This window comes from Oreochromis niloticus, linkage group LG19, assembly GCF_001858045.2.
Source record: "Oreochromis niloticus isolate F11D_XX linkage group LG19, O_niloticus_UMD_NMBU, whole genome shotgun sequence".
NCBI lineage: Eukaryota > Metazoa > Chordata > Actinopteri > Cichliformes > Cichlidae > Oreochromis > Oreochromis niloticus.
In genome coordinates, this window is record NC_031983.2 from 22,226,028 (window position 1) to 22,246,873 (window position 20,846).

The window sequence follows — 20,846 nt, forward strand, 5'->3', positions numbered from 1 at the left end:
AAACAAACCAGAACAAAATACTAAATTTAGGGTTAAATTCCATGCACAATTCCCTGAAATACAAAACAAAAAAACAACAACCCCAAAACAAAACAACACAAAAAGAAAACAGACAACATAACAACCCTCACTATTTTAGTAATGTGATTAAAGAATGAGTTTATATCGATAGCTGAAATCCAATCAGCTGGCATTCTGCAACCCACTTTTATATAGACTTAAATAATTCCAGCCTATTTGCAAAAACTGTAACTATCCTTAAATGTTATGTTTTAGAAATTCTCCATAGTGGAGATGCAATAAAGTGATCTACTTATTTTCTCAGCTTGAATGGAAACCATGAGTGAACAAAAGGAAACAAGAGTCCACGATCACTTCAGTCCACTTCCTGGCACGTTTTGTAAGAAGCTGCTTGCAGTTTTAGTTTGCATCCTGTATTTGTATGGATGCAGTATGGATATAAGTAAATAATGTGAGAACACGATGATTGACATGATGGAAGCCCAACACCCAAACATAAGAAAAAACATTGAAAAAATAAACAGCATTATTCAGTTTCTATTTTTTTTACTTAACATGTCAAAAGCAGGTTAAAATTAACCTATAAGAACAATAGAGTCAAAAGCATGAGGCTAAAACTCAAAATCTGACCTCACAAAATTAACAATATGAGTTAATAGCTGGAAATGTTAAGTAATAAAAAATAGCCTAAATAATGTTAAAATTCATCTGCATCCTTTTTTTCCTCCTTTGGCACAAATGAGCTTCCATTTTTTGATTTTGTTGAAGAAAAATATTATGCAGCTTATCTAACAGGCTTATTTTTATTAAGCAGCAAACAAAGACTTCATTTATTTTGTGAGTGTGAAAGAAAATGATGGATTTATTTAACTAAGAATGATACAAAGAAAATAAAAGGGAAAAAAGAGTTTTAGATTCTCAAGGAGGCTTTGAGCTAATGTGCTCCAAAAAAAAAAAAAAAAAAAAAGCCAGAGTAATATACACATATTAACAATAATCCTTGTTAGAAGTTGCTTCTTATCTGCTTATGGTTGTGTTTCCTCAGTGCTGACTTTAAGAAGTGTCAAATATAAATTCGGAAGATTCTGAGGTTTAGAAAAATGCTAACAAAGCAGTTCCTCTGCTGCTGGCTCTTGGTTTCTTTAACTGCATCAGGATAAACATGAAACCATACACAGCAGGCAATTTGAGGTGTGGCTAAACAACCTAATACTCCAAATATGCTTTAAAGCTGCAGTTACATGATATGTACTGAGATTTCTTGTGTTGTCAAACCCAACTTAACACAAGAGGCTTGAAATCTTATCAGAATTCTAATGAAATCATTTGGTTTGTTGCTGGATTCCTGGTGATGCAAATTTATATTTAAAACGGTCAGGGTTGATTTAAATGAGTGAAACCAATGTTTGCATATCAACCAGAAAGCATTTTTTTTATTTCACAGAAAAAAAGAACAAAACTGTTTAATCTCAAAACACTTTGGAAATTTGCTTTTTTATTTTTGACATCTCATTGCAGGCCAGGAAAACATACCCATCCATTAAAATGTGCCCCTTTTCTGTTACACAAAAACAAAGTTAAAAGAACAGTATTCACCTCATCAATGAAACCTTCCACAGTGTCTTACAACATCATCAACCACTAGTCCAGTTACTGCACGGTGATATTTCAATGCCATCCTATAGACTGAGAAGAAAAAAAAGAGACTGGTGCTTTCAGAAGTGATTTGTATGATTATGTTTTAAAAAAAAAAAAATCTTTTACAGAATTAAGACATGTATTTATACGACAAAATGACAGAACCAATTTTGAGTCGCGTCCCTGTGACGACCAACAGCATCATCATCAGTGTGCACATCATCTGTCCACACGGGTGTGAAGAGGATGCGCAGCCTGGCTTCGGCACGGCAACATGCACAGCACACAAACACACACTGGCCAACGTTTCAACTCAAGTCCTGGCAGATAAAACCAAAAACACAACCAAATAAACAATATAAACAGCCACTAAAGGCAGAGATAAAATAAAGAACACTGGCACTTCCTTTTGTTCATGAATACCTGCTCAACTGAGGACCAAAATATTTCCTGTTGCAGGAGTTTTACAAAGGGACAGATAACAAAGTGACCCTCTGTGACTTAAAAAAAAAAGAAAAGAAGAAAAAAAGAAATAAAAGCTTCACACTTCCACTGGCTCAGACGAAGCGACTGCAGATAACCTGTAGATGAGATGTGAGAGTTGTATTGTCATGCTTTTTACCCCCCAGGACACCTAAACTGTGTCTATGTAAACATACACTGAAAGTTATGTACATAATCTGTTTTGTGTTGCATCTGAATTGGGACAGCAAGCCCCTCCAACTGTCCTCCCTATTGTGCAGCAGTGGACCCATCGCTCTTCATTGAATATGTGTGTGTGTGTTTATATGTAAGAGAGAGATAGTGTGAGAGAAAGAGAGATAGCGTGAGGTGAGCATGTGTGGTCCAGGGCCAGGAAAAGAGCATCCGATTCAGCCACGAGACGTATTTACAACACTGCTCACCACAAAGGAAGAACACTGAGGAAGAGGAGGAGGAAAGAGTGCTGAGAAATTAAAGAAGGAACAACCACAGGGACTGGAGATTGACATCCCCCTTGTGGAAATACAGTGTCACTGCCATTTACTGTCACCTATTCTAAAAAACTTTTTTTTTTTCAATATATTTTTTTATATATTTTAAAACAGATGTTGCATCCCACCTCCTCTTTGGTAATCTCTTGGGTGATTTTAAAATTAGCCAAGAATCAATTCCCACATACACTTTTTTGCAAATTATTCAATAAACATGTTTTCTGACACTTTGGGGAGTTTCTGTATTTTTTAACTCTTGTTCTAAAAACAAAGCACCAGTCATGTGTTAAACGTAGTTCGTTATTAATATCGGGCTACTTTCAAATTCAACCTGGAGCTACCTGCTGCTCTCACGCCCACACCAACAGCTCTCGATGCTGAGAAGTTTCACTCCAAACGGAGCACCGCTGACACTTGCTCTTTACATAATGACTACAGCAAAAGGAGGCCAAAGTTATGCAATACATACAAAACTAATACAGTAATAATAATTCTAAGAAAGGAAACATTTATAGACTTCGGCGAAGAAACATTTCATTACTTTAAAGCTGCACTAATGACCATTTCTTAACTATGAAATAAATTTATGGAAAGTGTATTGAAATGAATGAAGCATTTATTAGTTTTAGTAACTAAACATTTGTGCTAAATGCCTGCAATAAATCGGAAATGAAGCAAGCCTTCTGCACATGTCAGGTAAACAAATTTTTCCTTTAAATATTCAATGATAATTCAAAGAAAGTGAAAACTCTAAAGCGTATCACATACTTTATTATTTCAGCCTTCAAGCCATAGACTGTATAAAAGATGGTCAAGTCCATGCATGAACTGGCCAGCAGGGGGTGACTTCTGTGGATGTATAAAGGCCAAGGTGAAAAACAACCCTAAAATCCTCAATCTGTAACCCCAGTAAAAACTTACTGATGAATTCATGGGCTGATTGCTAGTTAAACATGAAGTTAATTTTCTGAGTTATCGATGGGGGAATATCCAAGATATCGGGAGTTTGCTGTCAGATGTTTGCTCATCATCTCCTGGTTCGAAACACAGAGAAGACAACAGCAATAATGCCCAGCTTATGTCATCATAACGAGACCAACCAATGGATGATGTGAGGATGGATACGTCCATCATTAACAGTCGACAATGGGCGACATCGGACTCACAACCTGGTGGCTGGTTGCAGGATAGGTACTTAAATGTTCCACTCTAAATATTAGACTTTGTTTTTGATTAGTTAAGGTAATTTCCAGGGTGTCTGTAGACCTCTGTAAATATATGTAGTTTTTAATGCTTGAAGGGTCTAAAGCAGGGATGTCAAACTCATTTTACATCGTAGGCCAAACACAGCCCATTCTGACCTCCAATCTTTAGTTTGACACCTCTGCTCTAAATGACACGGTTGACATGGATGGATTTTAACCCTAATAATAGTCTTTTCTAAACTTATGCTTTAAAATTTTCTGCTTTAACCAAAATGCCACATAAAAAAATCCATGAAACCCCACAAAACCTATTAACTTTGAAGGACCTTTTTTAACATAACCATGTGATGGTGAATGAAGGGCATCTGGTATAGCTAAAAAGCTAAGGGGACAACCAATCCATAGGAGAAAGCTTTCTGTGACTGTACAGATAACTGAAAGAGAGATAAAAGCATCTTAGCCAAATTCAGTGGGTATGTGCTCCTGGCAAGCCCTTAGTTCCATGATTCCAATCAATTAATGCAGCTTTAAAAAAATAGATAAATAAATAAAAGCTCATGCACCATATAAGGAGGAAACGCTCGTGTTCTTCAGCAGAGCAAAGAGCTGGTGGTTGTGGGCAGCTGCAGCAAACGCCTTTCCCTCCACAGGCACTCTGTTCAGTCCATGACGACACCTTTTTATTGGCCTTTTGCACATGTACAAGTAGAATTCTCCAGAAGTCGAACTATACAGCAAAGTGCATGGAAGGAAAAGTACAAAAATACCTCTGAATTTATCTCTGCAGCAACACGTTTTTGTTTTTTTCCTATTTTCAGATTTCTGATCGAAAAGGTGAAAACTTGAGTGAGACCAAGATATCAGTAAATAAATAAAATACAATGTCATACTTTTACCTAGGCAAGATACATAACTCTTAGAAATGTGAAGACATCGTTCCATTATATAGTTTATCCCCCACCCTCCCCTCCCACTTAGCCACAGCAATCCTCTGTTGTTAGAGCAGAAGGTGACCACATTTAAACAAATATTCAAAATATACAGAAAATATGGAAATATATTATATATAGATACGTTTAGAGTACGGAAGTAATGTTCAGGGCAGTTTGACCATGTTCACGGCGTCCACCTCTTCCCCTCCTGTTTGAATGGTGACTCGTCTGCCAGTATGAACGGCCGCTGTCGCTGCTCATTTTCCTCTTCGTGTAATTTCTGACAACTCTGCAGTGCTCCTTAGGAAACTATGCAAATAAAAATAAATACTATGAATCCATCCCACTGTCACTCAACAACATATTCCCATTTTCACTATAATCATTTGTTACTCCATAGATCTGAAAATAGTTCTTTGATTCCTCTTTGTGTCCTTGTGTGTTCGTTTTTTGTTTCGTTTATTTTTTGCATTTTTATCCCCAAAATACTTTTTTGTTTTTTAAAAAAAGTCATTCTCGTCAGATGTTGAGAAAAATATAGACCTCTGATTAACTCAACCCTCTCCGGATATAAGACTGCAGTCTCTTCCAGTGGAATGCAGGACCACCTATTGGCATCGCCATCTTCTGTACTCGGTGGTATCCCAATCCCAACTGTAAGCACACTCACACAGGCTCAGGGTCGCTCCTTCATCAGCCAGGCCTGTCGGCACTAGAGGGCAGGATACACACCTCCAAGCATCCTTACAGAAGGGGTTGAGAGAGGGAGAGGAGTAGGGAGGTGTAAAGGAAAACCCTCTCCTGTCCTTTCCATACAAGATTGACCTAAATTCCACAGTGAGAATTCACTCTTTTACCTCTAAAGTTGTACTTTAAACCCCTGTATGTTTGTATTGTGTCACACTGGAGTCTTGTTTTGTTTGTTTAGAAGCCCTCTATATGACAGTAGGCCTCCAGACTGGAGAAGAGAATGTAAAGAAACCAGAGGCTGAAAAGGAAGGCTGACGTGGCCAGTCTGTGTCCCCGGGGCCCGCCCAGTTCTCCTCCGATGTGGGCCCGGCGCCGGTAAAGCAGCACCGAGATGGCCAGGAAGGCGAAGATGGTGAAGAGAGTGACAGAAAAGGCCAGCGAGCCGGCCTCCACCACAAACGGCTTCCCTTTCATGTGCCAGTATATGGCCGCAACTGACCAGGCCATGCCGATTCCCAGGAAGACATTGACTGCGTTGCTGCCAGTCACATTCCCAATGGAGGCGTCTGCGTAGGTGTCCTGGACTGCTGCTACTTTACTGGCAAAGGTGTCTGTAGAGAGAAACCATCTGTCATGAATATTTTAATTTGGTTTAATTATTTTAAATGTTGTGGATAAATCACAAAATCTGTGATGGTGAAAACAGCTGAATTTAAAGTGTATTTAATAAAGCAAGCAATAGAAACGAACACAAATGGCAAACAGTGCTAAATATACTTATACAGGTATATCTATTTGCTATATTCATCAGTATTTTGAATAAATGAGCAGAAAGTCAAACTTTTCAAGACAAGTTTCATTATATTCTAACTTTTATGTGAAATTTTGATTAATCCATGAGTACATGTGACCCCACCACAAGTAAAGACACTGTATGCAAGAGACATTCAAAGAACCACAAATACAAACCTACAGGCCAGTTCTGCAAGAGCAAGGATGGCATTTATGTCAGTAAAAAGCCACATCAGGAAAAACACAAGCTACTTGTGCTAATAAAGGTTCATGTGTGGTGGGCAGCAGATTAGTGAAGTAAAGAGGAAGGTAAGTACACTGTACACCAAGTTATTCCTACTCCATATGATACCAATCAGTGCAATATCCTCGCTGTTCTGGCTATGAGTCATTCACACGTTGTTTAGTCTTTTCAGAGGTTTTGGAGGGGCAGCCAATCAGAAGAAGGCTGCCTTAATAGGAAGGAGAAGGGAGCTAAAACTACTTATTCTAGACAGAAGCTGAACTGAGGGGCTGCACTAAGGCTCAGTGTAAGATAAATAAAGAAATGAGAATGAGCACAGGACAATGAATAGGCTTTAGAGTTAATGCTCTCTCCTCATTCATTTATGGTAATGGAAAGGCATTTTCATAGCCCTTTTCTAATCTTACAAACCTTTTGAAGCTCGATACAAAGCTCTACAAATTTGATCCTTTTCACATATAAATTCATACAGCACATTTTCTATGGACTTAAGAATTTTATCTATTTGCACTTTGAATTACTAATTAACCTGAGATGCACGTTGTTTATTTTGGACTGTGGGAGGAAGCTGTGGCAAAGTCACACAATAACAAGGAGAACATGCAAACTCCACAGTGTGAGGCTACAGTGTTGATCACAGCAACAGCTTCAAATAAGTTCAGAAAAAATAAAAGCATTTTATGGCATTTAATTTATGCATTTTCTAGAGCAGTACATATATGAGAATAAAAGAGTTAAAAGAGTCTTAACAAAGCTAATCTTAATTGCTTTGACTCAGTACTGGTAACATTAGAATTTGATTGAAATGCTGCTAAATCAGGTTTGATGGACAGAACTACATGAAGTCAGCTTTTTAAGGAAATCCAAGCATAAACCGAAGGCCCAAAAGTAATGACAATAACAGCAAAACACACAAAAGAAACACCCTCTCAAAGCTGCCGGGATTTCCTGATTATACATAAGGTGTCCTGGGTAATGACACAGTCGGTAAGTGTTACTTTTCAGTTTGCAGAGTTAAGGCTGCAAAAGAGTGTATTTAAACCCAAACCATGATCTTTTCCTAAACCTTAAGTCCTGTCTGACAAACTTCTGACTTACTCCACCACAACTCTTTCAACCTCTTAAAGCAGACTTTGTAACTCTTCAAAAAAGGCAAAAAAGGACAAAGTAAACCTTGTTAATAACTTCATGTAACAAATCAAAGCATCCGATTTCGATGAAGATTTCTGAGCCTTGTTTAACTGTCATCTAGATTCTTGTAGAATAGCAGTTGATATTTTCAAAAATGGAAACTATGTTTCCCACAATGTGAAAATTGTGAAAGGTTCCTCTGTGAGCCAGCCTTGGTTGTTTTAAAAATATTTATATATATATATCTATATATCTATATATCTTATTAGTGCCACATATAGGACCTTTAATAGCAGAAAATGCTGATGGAGTCAGAGTTTTTGGTGACTTATTGTTCCTGTCAGGGTGGAAAATGTCATTTTGGAGTAAATAAGATCAGCAATCTTGATGACAAAGCATGTTTACTGTTTGTGCCCATGAAGTCACAATTTTCATAACAAAAATATGAACCACATATCCATCAAGCGACATAACAAATAATGAACACAATTTCAGAGCCCGGATTTGTATGTAATAAACATTTGTGTATTGAAAATGACACGCGCTTTTCAAAAACAGTTCCTTCTGCTACTCTTGAACTCACCTGGGACTGAGGTGCCGAGTGCCACAAAAACCACAGCAGTGACTGAGTCCTTTAGGCCAATAGTGCAGCCGAAGTGAGATGCCAGGTCGCCGATGACGGCCGTGAGCAGGCCGATTATAATGATAGAGATGGTGAAACATGCCCAGCCGTTCAGGTAGTCCGTGGGAGGAACACAAGCAAACAGAACCTTCCAGAAGACGGTCAGGAAGTGCATGACGTAGTCAAAACAGGAAGGAAGCCGTTCTTCCCCTGTGTCGTCCTCGTCCTCATCTCCTGGGCAGAAGTGGAGCCGAGCGGGGGGAGACGGAGGGGGAATATAGGATGACAGGAAGGAGCGGAGAGAAGAGGAGAGGATGGAAAAATAGCAGCATATTTGGACAAAGATAAAGAGAGGGCCGTGAAGCAGGAGAGGTAAATATTAAGTGAGGGGACAGGGAGCAATGAAGAAGAGAGAGACAGAAGATGAAGAAGCAAAGGGGAGTATGACACACAGAGAAGGATGACAGATGATGAAGCAGAAAGTAGAGAGAGAGCGAAGAGGATAAAGAACCAAGGGTTGGGAAAAAAGGGGTGAGATAAAGGATCCATAAAGTAAGTAGATAAGGGATGACAGAGGGGAAAGAAGAGAACAACATTTACTTAAAATGACATCTCAACTTATTTCTCAGTGTGAGACAGTGAGAACCATCTATCTGTCTGTCTGTCTGCACAGTTGTTTACATAACTAATCACATGGAAGAAACTTAATACATTTGGACACTTAGACATAAAGACAACCTGCTGAAGTTGAAAAGGACGAAAGGACAACAGGAGCAATTACAAATCTAAATTTTAATATTCCGGGGTGATAACGGAGGTCAAGCAAATGCAAACTACTAACACAGGTAGTGCAGAAAACTGGTGGGAAGGGAACAAATTTCAGACGTAAAGCTAACCAGGATGGAAGACTGCTGATTACAGATCAACAAAAACCTATTGCAACAATCATGTTAAAAAAATTTAAAACTACGTTAAATATTAGAACTCTCCCTAAACCAAACTACGAAGCAATTCTAGGCAGGTTTTGAGAAGGTTTCAGATTTACACTCGAAATGTATTTACGTTACGGTCTCTGGTTTGAATGACATGTTTCAATCACACTGTGATGTGGGCAACTAGATTTGATGTTTTCCCTTGTTTAGTGAGCGTGTCAGAAGTGTTACCCAGTTAACAGTGATGTGGATGTAAACTCCAGCATATTAAAAAAGCAGTGCACATAATACTGTAAATCAGCTGCCCTTGCAGAAACTCTGGGGTAACATAAGAGGGATTTTCAGGGGATGAACGCAGCCCTTTTGATTTGCAGGATGGCCAAGTGGCCAGAGAATGCTCCTTACGAGCGCATTCGGATAAAAGTTTCATCTCAGCAGCTGAAAATGTCCGTGGTTACCCTCCTCAGGTGAAGGAACAGGGTACTCTCCGTGTCCCAGCGCCTCAAAGGAAACTTAGCAGAAAGGCAGGGACACTGTCAGGACTCAAAGTGTCAGACTACGTGAACTGCATGCATTTTTCAGATCATGAAAAAACAAAGAGCATTGCAGGATTTAATATTTCAGCAGCAAAGTGACAAACCAAGGCCTTTGTGGCGCTCACTGTTGTGGCTTGACGTGATAGATGAGGTATGTGTTATGTACAAGACATTATTCAAGAGCTTTGCTTTCACCGATATGAGATTTTGCAAACGAATAGTGGCGTCTATATTTTTAGACTGAAGACTGTGGCAAAGCAAATAGTGCTGCCAGAGTCTTCGCCTGATTAGTCTCTTTCTTTATGTTAAATAATTACACAGAAAAACACATAAAAGATAAATGGCTTGGCTTTGCATTTTGGAAAACATACCTTTTGCCTTTATTGTCATACATAGTCACATATAACATCTCACACTGAAGTAAAGTTTGGGTTTACAGCCTGCTCAGAGCGGATTACATTACCTGCACTGACTGTAATGGCCTCCATGAACTGCTCTCTCCAGGAGTTTGTTCCCACCACCAGAGCCAGGTTGGTCTTCTTGATAAGCTTATCCACTGTGCTCTGCATGACACGACACCAAAACACAAATCAAATCCATCCATTATTTAGCCCCAGAGTTTATACTCTGCATCCATGGAGCCTCCTGAAGAAAAATACACGAGCTTCACCACATGATGGCAGTGCTTTCCAATCCCTGATGACAAAAACCCGTTTAAAGCATGATAAAAACACACACACACCAGAAACAAACATGGAGGGTATATTTGGAGGGCAGAGGATGCATTTAAAGCAAATCACCTCCAGAAATAAATCTATGTGGGATGGGAAGCCTCGGAAGAGGAGCTGAAATTAGAAATATGTGGCTGTTCTTTTATGCAAGGTCGCAGCTGGATAAGTTAGTATGATCTCTCTCTTACTACAACAACCAAACACGTGAAGCTATCTTCACCTTGTTTGAAGAGTAACCTTTCCCACCTTAAACTCGTACGATTCCTCAATAATGACTTCTAGCTTGGAGTGTTCTCCCAGCACCGGCTTCCCCATCTCCGCGATGCGCTTGGCTTCCTCCTCGTCAGAAGTCAGCTTCCTGTCTGGTACATCTGAGCAGACGGTGCAGGAGGGAGCAAAAGACAAAGGAATCAAAGTGAGAAAGATGACAATCAGAATAAGCAGACACACAGCTGAGCATCGTGTGGTGTTGCACTTTGGAGCGCACAAACAAAAGATCAGAAGGTTGCTTTATTTGGAACTTTCATATTATGCTCAGAAAACACTTTTTATGTGCGGTGTTCAAGTCACATCTGTGAAAAACTAAAACAGTCATTGTGGCAAAGCATGAAAAGTCTCTCTGCATTGCATTTGGTGGTGAGCCAACTTACTTGTGTAAAGGTTAGACAAACACATTCTTTATCGATCACAGCAAAAACTCAACCCAGGCAAATATTGGGTGTAAACATTTTCCATTTTGCTTTTAATGATTCTGTTTTTATCCACTTGTGCTGGACTTTACAGCAAATTTCATACTATAAGTTAGCACTTCATCAGGAAATCTGTCATGCTTTCTTGTTAGTCTTATAGGTATTTACTGTAAATTCCTCCATCTCCAAAAACATTGTAGCTTTGGTGAGCCTTCAGTCTCACTTAAGCTGACTGCTTTATAGACCTATTCGGTTTATTTCTGGCTTTAGCACTCAGTATTTCTTGTATTTCAGAGACACAAGTCTCAAAAGCTCAGCATAATAAACCTGATACACTATAACTCTGCATGTAGCTACATGATATGAGAGGTGAGAAAGGGCATTCCCTGCTCAGTGTCCACATACTGGCTTTAAATGATATTACATGATCTTTACATGGCAGAGTAGAGCTTGTTCAGTTGTCAGTGAGATGAATGTTGTTGGTCTGCAAATTCAGTGGCTGATATGATTTTTACAGTTGGGAAAAGGTCAGCAGATTCATCTCAGTGACAACAGAGTAGATCCACACACCGACGAAGACAGCTTGATATCGAAGAAAGTTCACGAAAATGAGTGGGTCTTAAGTTAGAATTATTTTATCAACCTTAGGAGGAATAATGAACTTTTAAGGATTTGACAGCTCAAGCTACAGCGCTCTAACAACAAAGTCTAGTAAGATGCTTTTAGAAGTATCTATTCTTATGCCTTGCTGTATTTTCTGTTATCCACACACTGTTCCACTGGTGGATGCTACAAACATGGCTGAAGTTCCACAGAAGTGCAAGTAATTGAGAGATAAAAGCTAAAAACAAAACTTTATCTGACACATTGTTTTCCTACTCCTGTCTCTGTGTGATGACAGTGATAGTGGATATGCTTGATACAGTATATGCTCTTAATGCAGCCATGAGAAAAAGAACATACAAGTACACCCTTGCTGCTTAAACAGGAATTGAGAGGGTAAATATAAAATAATCAAATGCACTTGAATAACTGATCATTAGTGACCACCTCTATAAAATCAGTTTGCTGGTCTTCAGGTGTGTGTTAAAGCAATGTCACAAATTTTCTAGCAAATTCACTTCGATATCAAACCCAAAGTCAGACCCTGCAATGCTCAGAGAAAAAACCCAAGATCGACATCTCAGATTCTACAAGTCTCACTTAGCATGTAAAATGTTAAAGTTCATGAAACCACAATCAGAAACCAATCAGAAACCACAATCAAACCTCTTCCTTCTAAAAAGACCATGACAGCACAGCTTAGGATTGCAAAGCTGCGTATGACAAAACTAATGTGGAGATATTTGGACAATATGGACAGCACCACGTTTGATGAAAACCAAACACAGCTTATCAGCACAAACACCTCCTACTAAGGCATGGTGGTGGATGTGTGAGTGTTTGGGCTTGCCTTTCAGCTGCAGGTCCTGAACACCTTACAGTCACTGAATCAACCTGAATCAACCATGAACTCCTCTGTATACTGAGGTATTCCAGAGTCGGATATGAGGCGGTCTGTCTGACAGCTAAAGCTGGGCTGAAAGTAGGTCATGCAACAGGACAAAGATCCCAAGCACAAACAGAATGGCTCAAAAAGAAATGAATCAAGCTGCTGCAAGGGCCCAGTCCAGACCTAAATCTGGCTGAAATGCTGTCGTGAGACCTTAAGAGAGCTGTACCTAAATGAATGCCGGGAAACCTCAATGAACTGAAGGAATCTTGTAAAGAAGAATGGGTCAGAATTCCTCCACAACATGAGTGACTGATAAAGTTATGCCACAAACCATTACTTCCAGTTACTGATGCTAAAGGTGGTTCTGAAAGATACTAAATCATGGGGGTGTACTTTATTGTTTTTCACATGAGTGCATGGAGTTTTTTGAAAACCTTCACATGACTGCACTTTCCAGTTTTTGAAGGACAGTTGGTTTAAAGAATCAGTAGCTAAGAGAGCTTGACTGAAGCAGAGGATAAACTGAGGGGCTCCACCAGGTCCCAGTACAAGATAAATGAAAAGTTTTGCAAGTAAAGCTGAAAGAGCAATAAACATGGAGATGGAAATGACCGTGACAGGTCCCCTTCAACTGTAATGTGGAAGCTCTGATGAATTTGCGTCCAGTCCATGTCTGCCTGCGTGCCTTTGCTTTGTAAAGAAGCAGCAATGCTTTACTGAGCTCCTAAGTACATTCCATCAAGTCCCATAACATCAGTCCTGTGCTGTTCAGCTCTATCAGGAAGGAGCCCTTGTGCATCCAAAGGCCTCTCATCCTACTCTGCGTATGACACCCCCAGTGAGCCACCTGGTGCAGAGACCCTGTCATCTTTTATACGACTCCAGAGTTAGCCCTGCTGCTCTTTGCTGACAACATGCTTACCATTAAATATTAACATTGCCATTAACGATCACAGGCAAGTCCCCTTGATAGGAGGGCGCGTTTGCAAGTGCACACACGCGGGCATGCATAATATACCAGTGCATGAGTGCCTGCACACACACACACACAAACACACACTTTTAAGCTAAATCAATTACACATCCAAGACAGTGTGTACCCTCAAGTCCTGACAGCATTTCTTTTGCTCATGTTTAAAATTTGATTATCCAGCCATTTCATTGGCACAGTGCTGCACCACTACATGACACAATTTGCTTGACAAGGATGGGAAATATAATAATAACAGAACCACAAAGAGGTAATTAAATTTCTAATTTCAGGACTGTAGGTTTTTATCTTGATTGTTATCAACTGTTTGTACCTTGCTCTTGACTAGAGAACATAATTTATGGATTTGTGATTAATAATCCTCTGATTAGCATGCAAAACCATCATTAAGTGAAGAAGAGCGCTTCAAAGGAGCCATGTATTGTTTGTAACAATGACAAGAGAAGAGGACACGAACGTGGGCATGCAGTTTATTTATACCAAACCTCTCAAAGTATCAGTTCAGACTCAACATCTTTGATGGTGACAAAAAAATTGTTGTGATTCGGATTTCAGATCTTTAAGGCCTCGTGTTAAGACCACAGCACGCACAAGACGTGATGTTAGTGGAGATTCTTGTGGAGATAGAGAAGGAATGGACAACTTACCATCCGCTAACAACAGGGCTGTTGATGGAGAGGAGAGAGGGAGGAGGAAGAAGAGGGGAGGGAGGAAGGCATGGAAAAAACAGAAAATGCAATGAGCAATGGAAATGCAACAAAGAAACAAATAAGAAAAAAAAAGGTTAATAAGAAGGAGAGAAATGTGATGGCCTCGGAGAATTACTTTGTATTGACCCCGAGGTGCAACCGAACGTTCGATTGGCTGATGAGGAGGAAGGATTATGGCACTTTGTAGCTTTTTACAAGCATTTATTATGTTCATTAGGGGGGAAGCTGAAATCAACAAAGCTGTTGAAAGTTTTCCTTTTTCCCCCCTTTTTTTAAATGTTTTTTACTCTCAGCTTTGGTCAGATAACTGAGAGTAAAGAGATGACAGTTTCACATGAACACATATTTAACAAGAACACTAATCTCCTAAACTACTAAATATGACATATCCTCCCCTACAAGCCCTTTATTAAACAGAAATAGTACAGTAAATACTAACCCCTGAAACACGTTAATATGTGCATCCATTACAAAAGTGCATTTGCTGTGGACATCTGCAAATCGTGAAAGGTAACACTTCTATAAATACTGTATTATGTAAAAGCTAGATTCACTACTGTCAATATGGTGGAGGGGAGGATGACAAGAATTTATTTGGCAGCTTCTGTTATGGGGTGTGGGCCGTGAAACAACAACAACAAAACCTGCATCAACCTGTCATGAATAGCTGCCAGCCGGCCTAAAAACCCAATGAGTGTTTTAAAGATTGTGTCACGAAAGCCTGCACGCTGCTTTTAAATTCTGCAGAGATTCATAACTAAACACAAGCAGCTCATGAAAATTCCCTGAATTTAAAGATTTTAGTCATTTTCAGTTTAAACCTGCATTAATTGGTGCTTGGCCCCTCAGCAATGACAAATAATTGTCTTGTAATACACATGTGTGCATCAGCATCAGCATTCATTAATTTCTACCTAGCTGTTTGTGGTCACCACGCACTGCTGAGAACAATCTGTGGTTTTTCAGCTGCTAAATTTTCACCTTTGTGAACAAGCTAATCATAATCCAAAATATGGAGCCAATTATACTCAACTGCCCACATTGTTATTGGGTATTTTCATAATAACATACTTGAAACTATGAGCAAATATCTGTATTTAAATCTCTTTTTGGGACGATCAAAAAATGTCACAGGACCACGAGGCTGTGATTAAAAAAAACATACACTTCTGCAGTATATGTTCACCTAGAATAAGCAAGCAGGCACTTGTGCACCTACTGAAATATTCTTAGTCAGATGTGGTATTCTGTAACACGATGATGAAAATGTCTCTCGCAGCTGCTCAGAAACATCACTTCCCTTTCCCCACGTTTTGATTTGACTTTTCCTGGTTGTTTATCTGCATCCCGTAGCTGCGGATCACTGACACACTCAGATGCCCTCGGCAAAGTTTAAACCATAACAAAAATGAAATCATAAAGAAAAAAACTGGGGGTTTGTAAAGTAATTTGGCAAGAAAGATAAGTGCATGACAAATTATGCCATTAGTGAATGAAAAGCGAGGAGAAAAGCCTCCCTATGGCTTTCAGCCTCTAGAGCAGGGGTCCCCAATCTCAGTCCACGAGGGCCGGTGTCCCTGCAGGTTTTAGATCTCACCCTGGGTCAACACACCTGAATCACATGATTAGCTCATTACCAGGCCTCTGGAGAACTTCAAGACATGTTGAGGAGGTAATTTATCCATTTAAATCAGCTGTGATGGATCAAGGACACATCTAAAACCTGCAGGGACACCGGCCCTCGTGGACTGAGATTGGGGACCCCTGCTCTAGAGGTTCACGGTGACAGCTCTACCTTTTGACATCTTCACGGTCAAATTCTCCTTAAACAAACAAATTTTCACATGACTTAAAAAAGGAATCAGATGATGGGCAGGAAGAAACTAAGCTGTCTACATCCAACATGAATGGACCAGCTGCTTACTGAAACCTTTTTCACTGAGACATGATACTAATTAACCTGTTTGTGTTCAGAGGCACCTTATCAACTCCCTAAATCAAATACAGTCCACAGTTAATCATGATTAGAAGCTAAGTGCATTAATTGCTATGGGTGACTTGCTTCATTATCATTAGTGGTAGCCGAGCTGTGTTGATCTTAAGCCAAATGTGGTGGAGTGTCCACACCACACCAAGTAATAATAGGATGACATTTAAAAAAAAAAAACTGAGAAGGGAGCATCTAGCATTCACACATTCAGGTGCAGAAAATACACTAAAACAACTACACATTGTTAAAGTGGGCTTCTTAAAATCTCTAGCATGTATTAATTCATCAATAACTCTTTTGAACACCAGAATGATATCTATAAAGTACAAATGTTGTCTTTGGTGAACAAAAATTCAATTCAAATCCCTTCAAATTTATTTATATAGCACGAAATGACAACATTAGTCGCCTCAAGGTGTTTTATATTGTAAGATAAAGACCCCATAATAAATAAATAAATGTTTCCAGGTAGGAAAGAAGTGCTTTTGCTCATTATTTTGTTCATAATGATGCTGATAATGCGATCTGGAATGGTACGAGGAAGTTAGCTGCATCTAAATGTTCCACTTTTCATTACATAAATTTATGTTTTATAAATGCAGAAGAGCCATGTTTTGATTGCAAGGGTCACTGTTCATTTGTGGCTAACATGCACACAGAGATCATTACTAAGTTGGTCTCTTTTTATTAGTTGGTTATAAAAATACATAAAATGAGCTATGTGCATGTAGACATAACTGGGGCCTCCAGTGAATGAAAGGCTATAGTGACATGCATGTTCTTAGGGGCCATAAAGCCCTCATGAAGTATGAGCTCGGGGGGGTTTAGACAGATTGACAAAATACTGGACTCTGATGCAACAAATTGCTGTTTATTTGTGCAAATGCTCCCTTACCTTAAGAACAAAATGCCCAGAATGTCAACGTGTGTAGGAAGCCTCTATCCCATATCATTTTTCACTTTCGGTGGATAATTTCTGAGCCATTTTCAGCACAACCATCAGCGTGTGCACCCACAGTCATGCCAAAAAGGGAGAAAACAAACTCACAACTCTATTATCAGACACATAAACAGGAGTGTTTTAAAGGCAGTGGGCTGGCAGCACTGACTGCACTCACAGGCCAGAGTGCTGTCATTTTGCCAGGAATACAACTGCGATAGGGAAGATTAACCTAAGAGATGTAATTGTAGAGGTGGAGGAGTGTGCTTGTGTGTGTGTGTAGACAGTGACTGTGTAAGTGGAGGGTTAGGGTATCTGTGTCTCTGTTTAATTGCCATCATCAGCATGCTCTTTTGTGTGCTCTGCCTCATCAGATCTGTCCGGCTACAAAAGAGTGAGTCCTCCTCTTGATGTCGCACACATCTGGACTCTGAGACCGGCATCAATACGACACTAATGGGGCGCCGTTTCTCTCTTTAGCTCATTACGGAAGAATCATCATTTGACTTACCGGGGCTACTCTGGTTGCCAAGGACAAAGTGGCTGTGCTGGGAGTGTTGTATGTGAATACATGAAGGAGTGGATGTATGTACGTATGGATGGGGGAAAGAGATACAAAATGAAGGAGAATTTTGTGCGTGCACAAGCAAAGTATGGGAGATGGCTAAATAGATTTATGAGGCAATAACAAAAGAATAGAAATGAGCGATTGGTGGAAAAAGGAGAGTAGCAGTGGAAGCAGGGATGGAAAAAGAAATTGAGGAAGCTAGGGGTATTAAAGGATAGAATCTGAAGGGATGGATGGATGAACACTGGCAGGAGCTGCTACATACAGATAGACAGATGAAGGGAGTAGTAGATATGATGAGGAAAAGAAAGACAGGGATTATTGAGTGGAATGAAAGGAGTGGGTGGATGGATAAAAAGATGGGATCAAAGATGAACAATCTGTTGGATGCAAGGAAGAATAATAATTTAGTGAGTAGTTTAATGGAGGGATTGGCAGAAATGGGAGGGCAAGAATTTACAGAGCAACCAAAGATGTGAGGTTGAAAAAAGGATAAGGAGTGGAGGAAAGAATACGTAGGCCACAGCCAAAACAAGGACAACTAATATAAGGAATATGAAAGAAAAAATGGGAATCTCAGCGAATGAACTAATGGACAGGAGGACAGATGGATGCTTGCGGGGACTGAAAGGATGGATAAAGGTACTAACAGAGCTAGGATGAGTGATGCATGAGTTGTCTGATGGATAGAAGAGGTACAGAATGAGCACTATTGATCTATATACAGAAAGATGGATGGAAATGGAGAAAGAAGCTGCAAGAACAGGCTATGGAGCAAAGAAGGGATTGCAGATTCTTAATAAGAAAGAGATCACAGCTTAAAGGAAAAGCTGGAGCATACAGTTGGATGTGATGTTAACGTGTCTGCATTTCGCATGTGTGACAGTCATGGTTCAAGTGAATAAGGTCCCAGTCACACAGGCTAACAAACAACATGGCAACCACCAGTCGTGAAGGGAAAAATGTGTTTCATAGCAGTTGCTGGAAAATCGATTGCTAAAGCCCCATACACACAGTGACCACCTGGCAACCACTGGTTGCCATGGAAAAATGTGTATTCCCAAACTGTGAGGCACAAAACCTGCTTAAGATTGCTGTGGTCACCTGTAGCTTGCATGACTCATGCCGACTTGTCTACAAATACTCGTCAGTTGCTCTCTGAGTGGTAGCGAAACTGGAAAAAGTGCGACAAATCAGAAACAGAGACCGCTTGTTTCTAATGCAAAAAGTTGCGTCTTTTAAAATGTGTCGGCTGACTTTTACTTTAAATGTAGGCAATCCCAGTCTCCAGTTTGCGTTGCACAAGTTTTTTCTACAACTTTGCTTGGACTTCACGGGTATTTTCAGACAATTCAGAGCTCCTTTAGAGAACTAAGCTATTACAAGTCATCTTAAGGAGAATATGTGCAATCCATGTTATCATTGTTGCAAAAACCTCACCAATTTTTTCAGTCTCATGGTGACATTGGAGATCAGGAAAATAATTAGGTTTCATCAACCACACTATTCAAACAGATAAAAAAAGACTATCTGCAGGATGTAAGCTAGAGACCATATAGCAACATGCTCAGGCAATAAAACCTCAGACTACACCTGCAGTTGAACATATCAGAAACAGGTACAGATACCTTATATAGAGGGCTAGAAGAATATGAGACAAGGGTGTAAAGTGGCCAATCACCTTCAAACTTAACTTTTATGTGATTTAATGTGAAACTTTTGCGACTGTATGCGACTATGACAGAGCTGTGACATCACTGTATTGGCAAAATCTGTTCAACGCACACACATACACAGAAATGCGATCAGATAGGACAAAAAAGGATAGGTGGAAGGCTGAAGATGTGGACATAGAGGGAAGGAAGGAGGGTTGAGTGATGTTCATCTGTTTCCTGCAATCGTCCAATCATGAAGAGACATTATCTACTGTACTGAGCACAAGTCATCAGTCTTCATAAGGCACACATTTGCATTTGTGAAGATATCGACACCCGTACTGCACATCACATCCACACACACAGACACACAAAGCGACTGTGAGAGAAAACGTGGTGCACAGGAATCTCAGCAGACAATCTGAGTGTTTCCTGCAGCTCAGAGTGATTCGTTAAATAATAATGGTTCAGGATTGCAGCTGAGTGGCCGCCGTCTCTGGTCTGCACCGCTACTCAGCTTGCACCAAACACACGCACAGAATTGTCAGCCTGTGAGAGAAACAAGATGACAAAGACGGATGCTTCAGCTGCCTTTATTATCTTTCAATATGCAGGCTGTGTAACGCGTCCATCATCTTGTTATGCTGTATCCATGTTTCTGACGGTGTGGAATCGGAAGGAGTCAAAATGCTGAGCACACACCATGCTTCATCTTCTCAGGCAACGCTGCTAGACTGAATGAACTGATAATTTAACTGAATGCTGGATGATTTCACTTGAGCATCCTGATGGAGGTCTTTCATGGATGAAAAGTCATGTTTTTAATCTTGCTGCGCTAATTAATGCCGCTACGAGTAACGTTTTGACATAAACAAATCGTCGACACATTAATTTTGAGATATTATAGTGATTACTGTAAACAAATACAATCATTGCCAAGAAGATTGGCACACCCTACCATACACAACACTGTGTTTAAATGACATGCAGCAGGCTGCTGATGGTGGTCTGGTTTACGACAAACGAGGAAGAGTTTTGTGTTCTCCCATCTTCCCATTTATTGCGTGTAATCCATCTTACATCATATCAGAGCATATCATATCAGAGCATATCATATGGCGATTAGAGATGCTGGTAGGTGAGTTCTGTTAACCGTGAATACAACAAAGCCAGCTTCTCCTCTCTGATTCCACTCTTTCTGCTAATATAGGTACAGTAATGACTAAAGTGGTACTCACTTGGTAGAAGACCCCAAAAAGCCTAACTGTTTCTTTAAACATTTGTAAGAGGAATTGATTAGTTGTTAGGTTCCATATTTGGTTTAATCTGCATCTCTAGATAACGGCTGCTTGGGAGAGCC

The 20,846-nt window shown here is 39.8% G+C and overlaps 1 protein-coding gene across 4 annotated transcripts in view; it reads right to left on the reverse strand.

Annotated features, from left to right (window-relative positions):
- Positions 1–1,767: 1,767 nt before the first annotated feature.
- The window catches only part of slc8a3 (solute carrier family 8 member 3), a 128,966-nt gene continuing 109,887 nt past the window's right edge, over positions 1,768–20,846 (reverse strand). For 2 of the 4 annotated variants that reach the window (XM_005477469.4, XM_013271528.3), the window contains exons 4-8: positions 14,271–14,288; positions 10,695–10,819; positions 10,181–10,280; positions 8,211–8,480; positions 1,768–6,071 (exon numbers count right to left, since the gene is read on the reverse strand). In XM_005477469.4, the coding sequence (XP_005477526.1) occupies positions 5,695–6,071; positions 8,211–8,480; positions 10,181–10,280; positions 10,695–10,819; positions 14,271–14,288 (890 nt within the window). In that variant the 3' untranslated portion in view covers positions 1,768–5,694. The remainder of the gene's footprint in view (positions 6,072–8,210; positions 8,481–10,180; positions 10,281–10,694; positions 10,820–14,270; positions 14,289–20,846) is intronic. The other 2 variants (XM_005477470.4, XM_013271529.3) reach the window with 1 other exon arrangement.